The sequence below is a fragment of the Meriones unguiculatus genome, chromosome 2 (assembly GCF_030254825.1).
Source record: "Meriones unguiculatus strain TT.TT164.6M chromosome 2, Bangor_MerUng_6.1, whole genome shotgun sequence".
Classification (NCBI taxonomy): domain Eukaryota; kingdom Metazoa; phylum Chordata; class Mammalia; order Rodentia; family Muridae; genus Meriones; species Meriones unguiculatus.
In genome coordinates this window covers 143856329-143875042 of record NC_083350.1, presented here as the reverse complement: position 1 = coordinate 143875042, position 18714 = coordinate 143856329, and the positions used below count along the sequence as shown (strand labels likewise).

The 18714-nt window shown below is 37.2% G+C and overlaps 1 protein-coding gene across 4 annotated transcripts in view; it reads right to left on the bottom strand.

The window, feature by feature from the left end:
* The window catches only part of Atp11b (ATPase phospholipid transporting 11B (putative)), an 86890-nt gene that overhangs the window by 39706 nt on the left and 28470 nt on the right, over positions 1-18714 (bottom strand). For all 4 annotated transcript variants that reach the window (XM_060378225.1, XM_060378226.1, XM_060378227.1 and 1 more), the window contains exons 10-17: positions 17098-17179; positions 7489-7639; positions 6416-6613; positions 3293-3535; positions 2589-2764; positions 1767-1835; positions 374-447; positions 194-297 (exon numbers count right to left, since the gene is read on the bottom strand). In XM_060378225.1, coding sequence (XP_060234208.1) covers positions 194-297; positions 374-447; positions 1767-1835; positions 2589-2764; positions 3293-3535; positions 6416-6613; positions 7489-7639; positions 17098-17179 — 1097 coding nt within the window. The remainder of the gene's footprint in view (positions 1-193; positions 298-373; positions 448-1766; positions 1836-2588; positions 2765-3292; positions 3536-6415; positions 6614-7488; positions 7640-17097; positions 17180-18714) is intronic.

Genomic DNA, 18714 nt, shown 5'->3' with positions numbered 1-18714 from the left:
CCCTAACTAAGATACCAGGTTAAAAATCAGTTTTTTCAACAAGAATAAAGAGCCAACATTGAATGCAAAAGAATTACAGGATTTCTAAAGCATGGGAAATCTATTAAAAAGATGAAACCTCAATCTTTCCACGAATATATTTTTGAAGCTTTTTTATTTTATTTAAAAAAAAATCATAGCTATCTGTACTTACCAAAGCAAATTCATCTACATGAATTCTGGTTTTTGCTATTTCTCCACCTATACAGTTAGGAAGAATTGAAGATTCTGCTCCTTTAGCAAATAAAAGCTTTTCACCTGAAAGAAAAAAAATCACTAGTTACTACGCTCTATATTAGGTAACTAAATATTCATGAAAGTTTAGACTGGTTACCTGAAGGTGCCTGGACAATTACACTCATTCTCCTACGATCTGAATCAAATTCCAGAATATGCAGCAATTTATACCTAAAAATTAAGAATGATAATCCTTAACTTACAGAGTATTAACATCTGAATATTTGGAAGGAATAAAGATAAAACACAAGTATCAAACAAGAAACTAGAACTGCATCTGCATGAGCGGCTCTAAATTATCAGTAACAGTACCGGACACAAATGGGGTGACATTAAGTCCTCAACAAATGCCATACACTTTACAGACCTTGTGACACTTAATTCCCACAGAAGCCAAGATGAGGACTACTGGAAAGATTGAACAAGCTGGTAAGTGGTACAGAAGGACCAGAGCCCAGCTCTGCCCATCCTCACTATCCCGTCCTTATATAGCTCACCAATTTCAACCTTTATGCAGTCTTAAAGGTTTGCCAGCAATGATTCTGAAACTAGGTGTCTGGAGGAGGGGGTTAGGAAACAATTGCTTCTGTAGAGAGCTGAGAGAGAACTTACAAGGATAACTGTAGTCGGGGAATTCTCTTTTAGGACAGAATTCTATAATGATGTGTAAGCAATGAATGCTCCAAGCTGACAACAGGTTCACTCATACAATCAGCTTCTGAATGGCCCTTCTTTAGTGTGGAAAAGCATAGCAAGGGCTAAGTTATACAAACAACAGGCAATAGGACTAACTTATTAGTGTAGAAATAGAATAACTAGACTGCTGTTCCTGAATGCTTGAACATAAAATCACAGATAACACGAAGGATCTTGCACTGGGGTGGGCTTTATGGCACAGCATCTGCCTAACATTCCTGAGACACTGGTTTTGATCCCCAGAACCCCAGAAACAAAATATAAAGATGTTTTCTTCTTCCAATAACCTATGGAATCTCAACTTCAAGAGTGTTTAATATAAATACATAAGCAAATTCAGAAAATATACTGTTGTAATTGTGATAAGATACAATGTAATACTGACGTCACTCTAGAGCAGAGGCTAGTAAGTATTTTACGTAGAGTCACTTAATATTTCAGATTGCATACAAGACAAGTGTTCTACCACTAAACTAGACTCCTGGCCTTTCTTTCCTTTTTAAATTCTGAGATAGGTTCTTACTAAATTTCCTGGGCTGGCCTCATTCTATGGCCTAGGCAGGTCTTGAACTTATGATCATCTGCCTATAGCCTCTATACTACCAAAGTTATTTTATTCTCTCTCCTCTCCCTTACTCTTTTTCTTTCTTAAACAACTCTAAATGCAATCTAACTTATCTCATGGGCTATAGAAGACAGACTGGAGGACAGAATTGACGTCTAGGCCATAATTTGCTGATCCTTGTCCTATACTCATACTTATTATAGACTATTACATATTAGAAAGAATTTACCTTTCCAGTTTTCCAAGTACTTTAACCTCCAAAGTTTCTTCAGAAATGCCTATAAATATAATACCAGCTCTAGGGAAAAGATGAACAAAGAAATACAAGATTTAAAGGAAGATATTTCATATTTTATAATATACCTTTATAACTTAGCTTGAATATTATGAAACTATTCTTAAGAACTTGACAGGTGAGACTATATCCAAAACAATGAAAAATATTCCCACAAGTTTTATCACATAGAATTCATACTAAACAAAATTTTGAAAGATCCTGGAGGGGACAGGAATTTCACAAGGAGACCAACAGAGCCAACAAATTGGGGCCCATGGAGGCCTGCAGAGACAGTTGCAGCAACCAAGGACCATGCATGAAGAGAAGCTAGACCCCCTACTCAGATGTAGTTGATAGGCATCTCAGTCTTCATGTAGGTTCCCTTGTAAGGAGAACAGGGGTTGTCTCTGACATGGACTCTGATGCCTGCTCTTTGATCATTTCCCCCTAGTGGGGGAGCCATTGCCAGGCCACAGAGGAAGAAGATGCAAGCAGTCCTGATAAGCTGGGGTCAGATGGTAGGGGAGGAGGGCTCCCTCTTTCTGAGAAATAGGGGAGGGGAATAAAAGAGAAGAGAGAGGGAGAGTGGGACCAGGAGAAGATGAGGGAGGGGGCTACAATCGGGATGTAAAGTGAATAAATTATAAAAACAAATTTTAAAAATCCTTTAAAACCCATAAATTTACATTTGAGAACCTTATAGAACAGTTCTTTAATATTCTAGCATTTATTTCAAGATATTCTCTGAGGATCAAAAAAATCAGGCTCAATCACCTTGCTGCAGCTTCCACTAGAGCCTTTTCATCTGGTGAAGATGCATAGTACTCCAGCTGTGCAGGTGCCAGGTTGGACTGCCAGGGACCATCACCAATGCCATCAGTTTGAACATTGCTGATCTGTACAGTATGGCAAAGACTGACTGCTTTAAAGAAGAGATCATGTTCTTTGATCTGTAGAAATATAACATGCATGATCAACATACATATGCAATACCATAAAGGAAAACAGACAAAAAAAAAATCCCTAAGATCTAAAATAAGAGTACTATAGCCTAGTTTGCTTGAATAATAGCTGCACAGCTTGGATTTCAATCTCATACTGTCTTAGAAGTCTTTGGTATAAGTGCATCTTTTTAGAAAGCATAAACAAACTGCAAGCTAGGGAGACTATGTCCTTGTGAAGAAGTAAGGTCTCAGAAAGAAGAAAATACATATTTTTCTCTTTTCACTTCCAGGCAATAATACCATTTTCTTACTGCTCCACTGAAATGCCTAACAAGCTAAGGCATTTAAGATGCTAAGTAATGAGAAGCTAACCTGAGCTGGAACTAGTCTCAGAATAGTATTTGTGGTGCTAAATCAAAGATATCTGTTTCAAATACATACTTGTTGCTTCACTGACAGGAATTTTCCCTAGTCCATGTATTAAAGAGATTAATTCATAGGAAACCCATAATTATTAATTTGGAAATTGCTTACAAGCTCAGTTTCACTTTCAGGACTGGTTCTAAAAGAAGAACTGGCTGTGAGGTGGGCTGAGTTGTTGAGATGGGATAAACTACCAAGGTAAGGTAAGTTTCCTTCTGTGGAGTCTGGGCTTGGTCCTTCAGGTACAAGTCTACCATTGATTTCTTGGTATTTCATGCCATTAATTGAACATTCGCGAAACTGCATCTCATTTTCTGTCAGTGTCCCAGTTTTATCTGTAAACACATATTCCACCTAGAGAAAGAGAACAAAAGAAACCTTAGTGGTCATGGGTAATGACCAAGGTAATAAAAATATTTAAAATTTACATATACATCTTTAGATATAGTTCATTTGTAGAGATGACTAAGAATAAGGTATAAGAATTTCATGTTTATATCTTGGTCAAGCTACTTTTAAAATGGTATTATTTGACACTTACCATTGAAGTAACAATAAATAACCTAGAAAGTTAATAGGGGTCAGGAGAAATGGTATAGAAACAGAAAAAGAATCTGTGTGTGTATACACATAAACAAAAACACAACTGAAAAAGTAAAGAGAGGTAGTCATTACAAGAAAACAAAACCAAAACAAACTAAACCAATATTTCTCATGAATATATATACACTTCATGTATACTAAATACAGAAATATATAAAAAGGATTATATACCATCATGTAATATAAGACATCTCAGGAATCCAATATTAACTTGGCATGTACAATTTATCAGATTAGTGATACTAATCTTTATTCTATTTCTTTATTCTATTAACATGACCATCTCAACAGACATAGAAAAATCACTTGATAAAAATCCAGTACTCTTTATGATAAAAAAACACTTAACATACTATGATAAAAGCTCCTTCAAAACTTGGTAATATCACACTGATTGATTTCCTCCTATGAGCAGAGATATTAACATAAGGGTATCCTCACATGTTTTATTCAACATTGTACTGAAATTTCTAGTCAGGAAAAAGAAGCAAGTTGCCCTGATTAGGGATAAAAGAGATAAAGCTATTTCCATTTGCATATCAAATGACCTTGCAGATATATCATGCAAGAAAATTCACTTAAAAATCTATTAGCACCCATGATCATTTAGGCCTTTACAGCCATTGAAGCAGGACATTCTCCCCAAGCATAGTTGGATACCATAAAAAGCTAAAATGTTACGCTCAGGATGCGAGGCTAAGCACTGCACTCAGGGTCAGCCGCTTTGGACCCAGAGGAGAGCATGTCTGATTGCATGCGGGTTGATGCCCCAGGTCCCGCCTCTGAGAAAAAGGTATGGGACGGGTCTGAAGCTCTTTGGGTGGATGACACCTAGATGAACATCGGTACAAAGTCCCAATTTATTTCTAATATCAGAGATCAGACCTCTACTCTTGTCTGATGCGTCTAAAACAAAAAGGGGGAACTGTAGAGAGCTGCGGAATGCTATGCCTTAAAGATGGAGCTGGTTTCTGCCTTCCACCTTCCCGATGGTGAGTGCTCTCTGTCACGAACAATTCCACATTTGGCTAAGGCTGAGGATCTGGCTTGCTTCCATGTATGTGGACCTATCTGCATTGCCCACGTGGCACGCTGGGGTTGGCTACCCAGAGGCTATTTAAGCTGTGGGCTGGCTTTCCCCAGGGTCCGAGGATTGTTCAAGGTTCCTGAATAAACTGCATTGAAAAAAAAAGAAATATGTATGAAGAAAAAAAAAAATCTATTAGCACTAATCAGCAAGTTCAGTGAGATTATAGGATAAAAGATCAATGTGCAAAATCAAAGAATTAAAGTGGAAAATTGTTTTAATCAAGAAATAAAGAGGGAAAAGAAACTGAACTTTAAAGTCCATACTCTTGGGGACAACAAAAGTAACTATAATACCTGAGACACAGGAATCTACTCTGAAAAATAATTTATCATACAAGGTCCAATACCACAGTCTCTCTCTCTCTCTCTCTCTACATATATATATATATTTGTTTGTTTTTTCAAGATAAGTTTTACTATGTATCTCTGGCTGTCCTGGAACTTACTATGGAGAGCAGGCTGGTCTCAAACTCATAGAAATACACCTGTCTCTACCTCCCAAGTGCTGGGATTACACCAGGATGAGCTCAGAAGTTTAAGCACAGTGTGGGCAGCCAAAAATGGAGGCCCATACCAAAAAGAAAACAAAGAAAGCAAAATCTAAATTACATATGGGGACAAATTCAAGATTAAATGACATGTTTGAATATACATAGAGAGATGGTGAATATATTTATAACAGAATTGTTTGGTGTGTATAAAACTAAGCAAATGAATAAAGAGCAAATAACTCTAGAGGAGATAAAATATATATAGAAAATATAGTATTACAAAGAACAAATAAGAAAGTAGGACTTTGGAAACAATATTATGAGTATTAATGTAAGTATCTATTAGATGTCAAATTATAACAACAGCAAACTAGGCGAAGTGGGCAAGTTTTTTGCTATGTGTATAAAATAGTAAAGTAATAGTTGCCACCTCTTTTAAGATTTTTTTCTTTTTAAAAGTTATGTGTACACATGTGTCCATGTGTAGGTGGTGAACATGACTGCAGGTACTTGTGGGGGCCAAAGGCTTTAGGTCCCCTGGAGCTGGAATTAGAGGTAGTTTGAATTTGAATTCATACTCAATGTGAAAGATAGGAATTGAAGGCTCCTGAAAGAGCAGTAAGTGCTCTTGACCTCTGAGTCATTTCTCTAGCCCCAAAGTTTTAACTTTATATTGCATAGTTGATAAGGTCTAAAAATTTTACATCATGATATAATATCATATAGAAATATACTGGTAAATTATGGAAGAAAGAAGTTAACACATAATGTGGGAATAAGAATTAGCTGAAGGAAGCCAGATAGTGGTGGCGGAAGTCTGTAATCCCAGGTCTCAGGAGGCAAAAGCAGGCAGATCTCTGTGAGTTTGAGGCCAGTCTGGTTTATGCAGTGAGTTCCAGGACAGCCAGGGCTACACAGAGAAACACTGGGGGGGGGGGGGGGAGCTGAAAGAAAGAAAAAGGTGTTTCGGTATAATCTTTGTAATATTTCCTACTGAGTCAGACTTTTTACATGTAATTCTCTGAGAAGAAGATATCAGGATCATCTTCACCTGTCCAAGCTCTTCATTCAGATCAGAAGTATTGACTTGAGCTTTCTGATCTGACTCTTCATGATATAGGTCAAGATCCCAGCCAATAAAAAATGATCCAAGAAATTTCTGCATTTCAACTGTCACATACAGAGAAATTGGAATGATGAAATTGTAGAGTACCAAAAAAGCAAGGAAGTCAGAAATAAATCTCAAAATCTAGAAAAAAAAAAAAGACAAAAATCATTTGATGATAAAATACATGAAAATTATGAAGAAGTTTTTGTCTAAATAAATCATCAATAATTTTCTGAGGTAAAGTAATATCATGAATTGAAAGTCCTTGATTACACTGTTTTAATGTTGCATTTCCTTTGTTTCCTCGGACTACTGGCTAAGGTAAAGGTTAAAGACAGATTGAAGCACCCGGCACTCTGAAAACACCAAATCACAACTGCACAACTGTGCAGCAGGCTAGCCATCCTGCTACTACTCTTCAAAAATAATGGGTGACTAAGACGTGAGTGTAACCTAAACAGACCGGAACACAATTTCTAGGAAGCACTGTTAGAACTAGAAACTGAAGAACAAAGACGACAGGTATACACTGCAATGCCGCAACAGAGTTTTCAAATGCCCTCTGTGTAATATAAACAACACTGGCAATGGCAATCTATACTCATCTGCTTTGCTATCTCCTCTTGAGATCAAAATATTTTTAATATGAATATTTTAATTTAAACAAATTTAGAGAACAATTGTTTACCAAAATGCAGGTTAAATTCTTTTGGCATATCAAGACTGTTAACACTTTTTATTATTTAGACATGAATTAAAATAACTGTATTCTTTAATTCAATTATAAGGTACAATAAATGATGTTTTAAAGTTTCAAATTTGTGATACTGAAGTGGAATGCAAATCTTCTGACATATACATTTTTGTGATCTGCTTAGGCCACAGCACTGTTAACATGCTGATTGCTCTTCTGAAAAGACATCTTGTCAATATGATGCTATGATGAGATCACAGTGGTCCCACCCATCAGACGCACCAACCGTCCCCGAAGCTGGATTATGAATAACATATAATACCTTACTACTATTTCTTTGATGTTCTGTTTTTTGGTTATACCAAGGTTCATCCCATTTTTCTTCAGCCTGCCAGGTATATTTCAAGATAGTACTGATGATGGCCTCAGAAATAAGGATTATTAGATAAATAATTAAAAATGTGTTCATTGACCTAAAGCAAGAAAAAAGATAAAGATGTCAATATGCTTTATGTTCATTTGTTTAGAAATTAATACTTGTATTAAATACATCAAAATATTTAAGATTTCATTATAGCTCCTTTAAAGGATAATATTTTTTTAAATGACCATTTAATAAAACATAATTACCAGCAACCCACTTATAAATCCTATGAATCACAACAGCACAACAAGATATATCCAAAAGTACGACAGTGACACATATCTTGTGGGTTATCAAAAGCATCTAATTGGACTTAAGCCCTACTCTATAGGAGGAAATTCATGTCTGTTACTGTAAACATTGCTATCTGTGGCTGGTGAGGTCATGCACCCTAAAGCAGAATGTTCTACTACCATTTTCTTAAACCAGTGCAATTTGCAGCTTCATTTTAAATACCTTTCCTTACTTGCACAGATAAGTGTAGTTATCACCAGAAAGAAACAACTGTCTAAAATGTAGAGAACAATTGATCATGAGGTGTCAGCTCCAACTGGTACTGCTGCATCTAAAGTTCAAGGAATATTGCAGAAGAGGGGCAGAACAAGTTTAAGAGCCAGAAGACCAGGACATCTGCTGTGAGATGGTATTGTTGAAACATTCCATCTTTTTTTTTTCAATGCAGTTTATTCAGGAACCTTGAACAATCCTCGGACCCTGGGGAAAGTCTACGGCCATACCACCCTGAACGCGCCCGATCTCGTCTGATCTCGGAAGCTAAGCAGGGTCAGGCCTGGTTAGTACTTGGATGGGAAACATTCCATCTTTTAAGGAAGCTCCTTAGGATGGAAAGTAAACAACTCAGAAGAGCTTCAGGAAATCCCTGAAACTAGCCTGACCCTCTAGTCCCCTCCCTTCCCCCTGCCCCTGCCAGAGTAAGCAAAAAAGCTGAGAGTCTCTCTCAGAAGAGCAGACTTAAGCTGCAAAAAAAAAAAAAGACTCTCAAACTAGACCAGCTGCCTGGAAGAAGCAGAAACCAGCTGATCTGCCTGGAAGAAGCTTAGACCAATTGAGTCACTTTCCAACGTGTTGAGCTGCCTGCAGGCTGTGCAGTGTGCTCCAGGTTCCCAGCTTTGTGAGCTGTCGCCCATGCTGGGGTGAACTTTGGTGACGCAGCTGTCTCTGAGTCATTTCTGCTCCTTTAACTAACTTCTCACCCATATTCCTGTAAGCAATCTCAATAAAACTCATTGGTTTACCAAGCTGGACTTTGGTGATATCTGTACTTTGGTGTGTTGTTACCCGGAGTTAGTAGAAATATGTGTTTTGTCTTCCCAGGAAAAGTTTTGTCACACAACAGACAGTGTCTACTGTATTTGACAGGGAGATACATCCATTAAGTCTTAGCAACAGTTACCTAAACAAGACCTGAACAGTGACAACACAGTTGATATGCCAAGGTGGATGGGAAAATCTCACAAGGCCCCATCCCTAGATAAAGTACTACACGCAATTATTAAGAGAGGGAGAATTAGTCTGCTCTAGAGATCTGCCCCATGATAAGTTATCCATTTTAAAGTAGTCAGCTCTAAATGCACGTATATGAATAACGATAATTTATCTCAGCAAATTGTATTAAGAGACACATATGTGTATGTATATTTAGCAATAGAAACAAAAGATGAGATCTTAAATTTGAGAGGGCTTAGGAGTGCTGTGGGAAGAGATGGAGAGAGAGAAGAGGGTTGAATGAAAATGACATACGAACATTTTTTAAAAGAATATATTTATCAGGAATAAAAAAATAAATCCATACAATTCTATGTATGTGCTATATGTATATATAGAAAGTTATATTCTGGGCACTAGTTTTTACTATAAGTAAGTATTCTCAGATTTTTCAGGATTCATCTGATTATAAGTATAATATCTAAAATTAACATTTATATATCATTAAAGTTTTACAAAACTTCTGTCACATCTACTATCTTAACCAATTCTTAAACATGTTTAAAAAAAAAGCTTGAAAATACTATAGCATCCTTTCTAGTAGCAAAAAGACAAATCCAAAAATAATTCTATGATTTCTTTAAGTCACCAAAGTAAGGAATTCAGAATCCCTCTTTCATTCATTGGGCAACCTTAATATATTGTCCAATTTCAAGTAAAAGAAAAAAAAATGGGCTGCAGAGATGGCTCAGAGGTTAAGAGCATTGGCTGGCTGCTCTTCCAAAGGTCCTGAGTTCAATTCCCAGCAACCACATGGTGGCTCACAACCATCTATAATGAGATCTGGTGCACCTACTGGCCTGCAGGTGTTGATGCATGCAGAACACTGCATACATAACAAATAAATAAATAAATAAATCTTTAAAAATAGTCAAGTAAGTAAAGAAATGTTTCTTCATTGAACAATTAAATTATATAGAAACACAATCACAATGGTCTCATGAACTCAACACATCTAGTGAGAATGCAAAAACGTAGGTCACAGGCTTTGCAAAAACTCTGAAGAGTAGAAAAAATACCTATATTCCTGGTTTTTCTCCTTAGGCCCCCCATAATTTATCTTTCTCTAACTATGGAAATATTTGCTCTTATACATAGGAAATAAAGGCATAAGGAAGAAGGAGGCTCCTTTTTCACTTGATGATCATGTGTTAGGCATAGTATTATTTGGTACTTCAATTGCAGAACTGCTCAAATCGTAAAATATCAAAGCATTTTATTCAAAAGAATAAAACAAATAATCCACAATCACATAATTTAGGACCAAGAGAGCAGACGTTAAGCTCTTTCCATTAACCTTGACTCCTAGCACTGTCACACCTGATTCACCTTCACATTATCTTTGCCTACATCTTCATGAGACACTCTCCTTAAAAACATATTACATTCATCTTTTTGCCAATTCTATGTTATTATTGTTGTTATTACAATTATTATTACTGTGTGTGGTGTGTGCCTGGAATTAAACCAGGACACAGCATTATCTAGGTGAGCATTCTACCACTGAGCTAAATCCATAACCCTTCACTGTATTTTCAAATGTTTATTTGAAAAACTTATGAAGGAAGGGGAGACAGAAAGACCTGGAGGGGACAGGAACTCCAAAAGGAGACCAACAGAGAAAAAAACAAAACAAAACTGAGCCCTGGGGGCCCTGCAGAGACTGATATCCCAACCAAGGACAATGCATGGAGAGGATCTAATACCCCAGCTCAGATGTAGCCCATAGACTCGGTATCCAAGTAGGGTCCCTAGTAAAGGGAGCAGGGACTTTCTCTGGCATGAACTAAGTAAGAGGCTCTCAGATCACCTCCCTCTGGGGGGTGTAGCCTTGCCAGGCCACAGAGGAAGACAATGCAACCAGTCTTGATGAGACTTGATAGGATAGGGTCATATGGAAGGGGAGGAGGACCTCCCCTATCAGTGGACTAGGGGAGGGACATGGAAGAGAAGAAGGAGGGAGGATTGAATTGGGAGTAGATGATGGAGAGGGCCACAGCCAAGATATAAATTGAATAAATTGTAATAAATGATAATAATATATTAAAACATATATTAATAAAGAAAACCTCTCCTTCTTGGTTTAACTGCATTAGTTTATATTCAACATTCTCTTATTTAAATTTGAAATTAGTATTACATTCCTAATGTCAGCAACAGCAATGAGATAACCATTCCAAATTGTCACCCTCAGCACTCTAAAGAGTGTCCCTATCTTTAGGGACATTAGTTCAAACAGTAACTGAGATTCTTGGCTTTGACACTAAAAAGGATTTAAAACCAGCAAGTATAAAAGTAGATCTGAAGACTTTATAAAAGATGTTTATTTTCATTGACAGCCAGGTTGAGCGATTTGCCATAGGGTATCAATTTGCTCCTGCAAGAGGTCAATCCTCTGATTGAACACCATCAAGCTTCCTTTTAGTTGAGCATTAATTCCTTTATGTACAACTAAGGCATGAGCTACATTGGCTAAATGATTATTCAGGGTCTGAGCAGTCTGCCCAGTATGACTCATGGCTAATGCCCTGGTGGTAGCTCCAACAGCCGTCAATGAGATGGTAGTAACAATGGTGGCTGTAGTTCCAAGATCCCTTTTCTGTCTGAAGAGAGTCATAGCCTGAGGGGCATCAATGGGCATAGGCATCCAGTGAGGCATGCGAGTAACCAGGGCATACCTAACTTTACTAGCATTGGGGTTTAATGAAAGTATGCTGGACTTTGTGTCACTAGCATACAACATGAGAATTTTTCCTGCGCTGCAAATCTGTCTAAACAATTGTCGAGCTATATTTTAGGTAATTGGACTGGAGAATTCGATACTACGATGGAGCAGCTGAGAGTGGCCATTGTCACAGTAAATTCTACCGGAGTGGACGCAGGACTAGCCACAGGATTATCAACATGGATTGCTGCAGCCATGAATCATCTGAAGGAATGGGCGGGCATGGGAGTGTTAGCAGGCCTTCTGGTGTTGGTCTCCTTGGTTTGCCTGTGGTATATATGCAAGATTAGAGTCTCACAACAGTGTGATGCAGCCATGATCATTCAGGCCTTTACAGCCATTGAAGCAGGACATTCTCCCCAAGCATGGTTGGATACCATAAAAAGCTAAAATGATACGCTCAGGATGCGAGGCTAAGCACTGCACTCAGGGTCAGCCGCTTTGGACCCAGAGAAGAGCATGTCTGGTTGCATGCGGGTTGATGCCCCAGGTCCCGCCTCTGAGAAAAAGGTATCGGACGGGTCCGATGCTCTTTGGGTGGATGACACCTAAATGAACATCTGTACAAAGTCCCAATTTATTTCTAATATCAGAGATCAGACCTCTACTCTTGCCTGATGCGTCTAAAACAAAAAGGGGGAACTGTAGAGAGCTGCGGAATGCTATGCCTTAAAGATGGAGCTGGTTTCTGCCTTCCACCTTCCCGATGGTGAGTGCTCTCTGTCAGGAACAACTCCACATTTGGCTAAGGCCGAGGATCTGGCTTGCTTCCATGTATGTGGACCTATCTGCATTGCCCCCGTGGCATGCCTGGGTTGGCTACCCAGAGGCTATTTTAGCTGTGGGCTGGCTTTCCCTGGGGTCCGAGGATTGTTCAATGTTCCTGAATAAACTGCATTGAAAAAAAAAAAAAAAAAAAAAAAGATGTTTATTAAAGACTTTACTAAAGATAGACTTTAAACACAAAGGTGAAAAGTGCTCAGTAAGAAAGTCTTACTATTATCTAAATTTTCACTGTTTATTAGCTTTAATTTCCAGTTGAACTGGAAAGTCTAAAGGGGGCATAATTGTATCTCAGAAAACCTAATACACAATAGATACAAATAAAATGTTTAATATATTTCTAGACTGAGTTTCTTCAAGCAGAAATTAGTTAATAGTTTCAAAGTGTCTTCCAATTGATGAGTAAGATTTTGGAATTGAAACAAGAATAATAATACCCTGGTGAATTTTAATAAAAAATGATACCATGGTAAATTCTGTTTATGAAGGTATTAATTCACTGATACTTCCTCCTCAATGTCTACTTTTTATTATTAGAGTTCATGTTTCATGCTTTAGAGTTCATGTTTCATATATCAAAAGTATGGAATCTTTCAGGATTTGGTGCTAGTTTTGTGCACAGGTGATATCCCTCTGTGTGTTACTACAAGGTTGAATAGGTTCTGCTGAAACAAACAGATTCAACCTTAAATTTAAAATATTAAAATTTAAAACATAAATTTGATATGGAAAAATATTTGATTACCAAAGACTTCATACTACTACAGAGACCCACAAATATACCAACTGATCCATCTGCAACCTAGCCTCTACACTGAAGGCTCAGAGAACCGGGGAAGAGTTCTAGGAGCCAGGAACCAGGATGCCTGCGGCTACATAGTGGCTCTAAAACATGACATGGGAAACGCACCCATTAACTCTCAACAATACGGCTGTCTGACCAAGACTGAAAATAACAACAGTTGACATTCCAACATGGATGAGGAAAACTCCATAGGGTCCCACTCCTAGGTGAAGAATTACAGGTGGTCAGTGGCTGCTGAGATGAGGAGAATCGTTTCTTGCATAGATGCACACCCATATAGTTACCCAATTTCAAATGGTCAGCTCTGCATACATGTACATATGGGCAACACTAAATGGACTCAGTAGATAACAACATATATGTATTCTTAAAGACGAGGTCATGAATTTGGGAGGGGGAGGATATGGGAGGAGTTGGTGAAGTGGAGGGACAGGAGTGAGGAATATTCAGTACTCATATGATATTCTAAATAAATAAACAACTTCTCAATAAACAGATAAGCTTCAAACATACAAATAAAGTGAACACAATAATGAATCTTAATGTACACCACATAGGTTCAAGAACTGTCTTATTCTATTTATAATTTCTTCCACTCCAATTACCCATTTAGTTTTTTTATTATAGTTCTTTTATCTTTCTACTTCATGAAGAGCTTTTTAAAGAATTTTTTCATTTGAAATATTTGAAATCGCAGCCTCAGAGAAAGTTGTAAAATTAGTACAAAGACTTCTATAAACTTAGTCCTTACTTTCCTCACCTCCTCCCACACCCTTTTTAAGATTGATGACAGGGATAAAACTCAGAGGCTTATACTATGCAACATACTCTACCACTGAACTACAGCCCCAACTCAATTATGGCATCTTATGTAGCTGTGGAACAGTATCACAAGTAGGAAAGCAACATTAGGGAATTAGATTTTATTAAGCTGAATTTATTTGTATGCAATTAATCCCACATACAGATTAGCTGCCATTACCAGGAACTGTCCCATCCTCACTTTTAAAAACGTATTTATCTAGAGCCCAACATGGTCACATATACCTATATCCCCAGTATTTCAAAGGCAGGGGCAGGCAGATTTCTATGAGCTCGAGGTCGGCCTGGTCTACATAGTGAGTTCCAGGACATCAGGGCTACATAGAGAAACGCTCAAAATAAATAAATAAATAAATAAATAAATAAATAAATAAATAAAATTTAAACCTTTTTATTTTATGTGTGTGAGTATTTTGCATGCATACTATGTATGTATACTACATGTGTGCCTGATGCCTGTGGATGTCAGAAGAGGTGTCAGATTCCCTAGAAGTAGAATTATAGAGGTTATTAGCCACCATGTAAGTGTTTGGAATCAAACCCAGGCCCACTGCAAGATCAGCAAGTGTTCTTAACCACCGAGCTAATTCTCCAGTTCCTATCACTCTTTATATTTTCACTCTCCCCATATTGAATCTCTGTCCCCTAACAACAACAATCTGTCCCAGCCTATACAGTTTTATAATTTTTAAAATGTTACACAACTGGAAACATACAGTATGTAATCTCTGAACTTGACTTTATAGTGAGTATAACAATTTTGCAGTCTGTTCTGGCTGATGCATGTAATAAAACTCCCTTTTCTTGCTGAACAGTGCTCTATGACATATTTGCATCAGATTTTCTGTTCAACTATTACCCCCATATGGACACTGGGCAGTTTTCCAGGGTTTTTTCTCTCTTTCTTTCTTTTTTTCTGTTATAAATGAAGTCGCTAGGGGGAAAAAACTGTTAAATTATCTTCCAGATGGAAATATCATCTTACATTCCTACCAATAATGTATGAGATCTAATTCATCTGCCTCCTGCTAGCACTTTTATTACTACTCTCTTTTAGTCTTGGCCCTTAAACAGTGAGTTAACTTCACTGTATTTGTGATATGATAGTCTCTAATAGGTGATGATGTTGACTGAACATCCTTATCTGTTCATTTGCCACCTGCGACTCCCTTGATGATCATGTATTTTTATCACATCCAACTCAATCTCTGTGTTACTGTTTGGTTTAAGTTTGTGGTTTGCAGACATTTCCCCTTGTCTGTGGCTTGTCTTTCTATCCTTTCAAGAGGGGTTGAAAACATTTCTCATTTACATTAAGTTTAATTTATTAACTTTTTCATTTAGGAATTATGATTTTTTGGTTTATCTGCTTAAGTCCAGATCCTGAAGATTTTGATGTGATTTCTTCTAAAAGTCTTTACAATTCTGTTTCATATTTATTCAATCATCATCATTATTTTTGGATGCTGGAGACTAAGCCTGGTGAATGCCCTCTTGTTGGCAAAAGCTCTTTTTCCTCACTTTTACTAAAAATTTCACCCTGGGTATTATAAATAACAGGTTTCAGAATCTACAGCTTTTCATGTTTCTCAGGAGAAGATTTTTGTTCTAGTGGACAGTTAACTGTAAGCATCTAATTTCACTGCAACTGGTAAAAAGCAAATATCTCTTATCTTCCCCCCAGCCCTCAGCATTCTGCTGGGCTCTCTTGTTTGTTTTCTGTCAACTTGTGCCTACACAATTTTATCAATCATGCAAGAAATTTGGGCAGCTTTTATGTATAAGTTTTCAAGTTCATTATTTCCTATGTTATCTTATCTGTTTTCTCCTAATTTTCTAAGTGTTCTTCAGTTTTAAACGTTGTCCTTTGAAATTTCAACCCAGTAAAGAAATAAAGCCTACACTTTTTCCCTTTTTATTTCTCCTACTTCCTTTCTTCCTTCCTTCCCTCAATTGTCTTCAGGATTAGACTCACTGTAAGTTTCAACCTGCTTTTGGTCACTTTCTATTGCTAGTAGCCATGGCATCTTCAAACTCATGATCTTTCTATCTCTGCCTTTCAAGTACTAGGATTGTTGGAGTACCCTCACCATGAATGGTTCAGCATTACTTGAATGTGTGTATGTGTGTGTGTGCTCACCTGCATGTGGGTTGCATGCCTGTATAAACAGGTATGTGTTATAGAGAAGATTAAGACTGATTTGTTCCTCTTTTGCTCTGCACCTTATTTTTTTGAGACAGGGTTTCACACTAAATGCAGAGTTTACTATTTCTGCTAGACTGGCTGACAGGCAAGCCCCTGGGATCTTCCTGTCTCCATCCAGAATGTTATAGGTACACGACAACACAACCAGCTCTTCATATGGATGATATGGATCTGAATTCAGTTCCTCATGCTGAATGTAAAACACAGCAAGCATTTGATTCAGAGCTATTGCCTCATACTCTACACTATATTTAGTCATATTTTAGCACTTACTAATAGTCAAATCAACACCATGCAAAATGTTAAGTATATACAGAAGCATAAAACTTCATCCTTATCCATTCAGAATACCATTTTGTATATGTAGTATGAAATACCTTTTAAAGGGTTTGTTTTTTATTTTTATGTGTATGAAGGTTTTGCCTGCCTGCATGTAACTGCACTGTATGTATGCCTAATGCCCACGGAGATCCCCTAGAACCAGAGTTACAAATGTTTATGAGCCACCATGTGGGTGCTGGGAACCAAACCTGGGCCATCTCCAAGAGCAACAGTGATCTTAACCACTGAGTCATCTCTCAAGCTCCTGAAACATCTGCTTTTATATATGTTACACATATAGAAGATACACACATAATAATGCAAAAAGAGTTTTCTTACTTTTCTACTGCAGATCGTTTCTGTGACTTGCTCTTGTAATTTAATGCCATCTTAGTTTCCATTCCAGTGTATACAGCCACACCTATAAAACAAAACTGCCATTTAAGTACACTCACCAGCATAGAAACTTAGATGAAAGAACACTGTCTCAGAGTTTACATATTTGACTTTTCCTTGAGTCTTTTCACAGCTTTTAAAGACCTGCTAAGCCTAAGATTTTGGTAATTTAGACATTCAGTCACAAAAGACTGCATGGAGTCTTGTTTCTCAGCTACAACAGATATTTGGATGAAAGATGTTATGAGCTGAGACTGATGGAAGAAAGAGATGGGAATGAAAGACAATCTGTACATAGGATGGTAATGGTATTAATAACATTAAAACAGAGAAACACTTAGCTACAGATAGGCTAAAGACCTACATACCAGAGTATGCAGTATGTATGACATTCCTTAAGTACTGAAGAATGATATTAATGTCTTCCTGAGTAAGTTAAGTAAGCACAGAGTAAATGCTATTTGAGACCCTGAGATGAGAGAGAATTGTCATAACAGTGGGACCAAAGCTGCAGACTGAAACTAATTAGGCAAGACCAAACTTTATTCACATTCCTAAAAAGTAAGATTAAAGAAACAACACCGAACCAATTGTGCCCTTTTATTAAGTATTGGACTTGGAATTTTTAAAATAAGAATTATTCTTTAAACTCCAGGGTCATAATTAAAATCAAAAATAGCACTGAAACTATGTGATTTGAAAAAATCCTACTCAGAATGAAACAGTAGAGAAGCAGGTACTGAGGCAAATAAAAAGCATTTAAATGCACATTTGCTTCTAAAATTATGTATAATTTGGACCCCTACTTTCAAGTAACAAGAACAAGAAGCAATACTCCTGGAAAGTCATATAAGATTTAGTGTCCCATGATACTGACTAAAAATCCTGGATGTTTAGTCTGGTTTCTGATATCAGAACATTGTTATAATTTTTAAAAAGTAGTGGCAAAATACATGTAACATACAATTTACCACCTAACCATTTAGCATGTATAGTTCAGAGTGATGATAACACATTCACAATTTTGTGGAGTCATCTTTTCCATCTAACTTGAGAATACTTTAATCACTTTCAAAAAATGGTGGACCCATTAAATATTTATCCCTCTTTCTATTCTCTACCCCTTAGAAATTATTAATCCCTTCCTCACTCTGGATATACCCATGTCAGGTATTTCAGATGAAAGGAAACATATAGTCTGTGGCCCTTTATGCCCGGCTCCTACAAGGCGGGGCACTATTACTCTAAGAAATAAACTAGATGTTCCAAATAGCACTGTTTCACATGCAGAGCTCAGTAAGAACTTGCTAGATACACAAATCTGTCGGCAGTTTAACTCAACTGAAGACTAACCAACAGAACTGAAGATGTGTGGACTCCACCACTGAGACTACAGAGCACTGGCTGTATCCATGCTACTTCAAGTAACATGGATCATTTTCTCAGTACTCAGCTTCACAGTCATCCACAAACATCGTAAGAGGAAGACTAATACTACTCCAAAGGGGAGATTAACAACAACAAGAACAACAAAAACAATATTAAAACGAACTTTAAAAG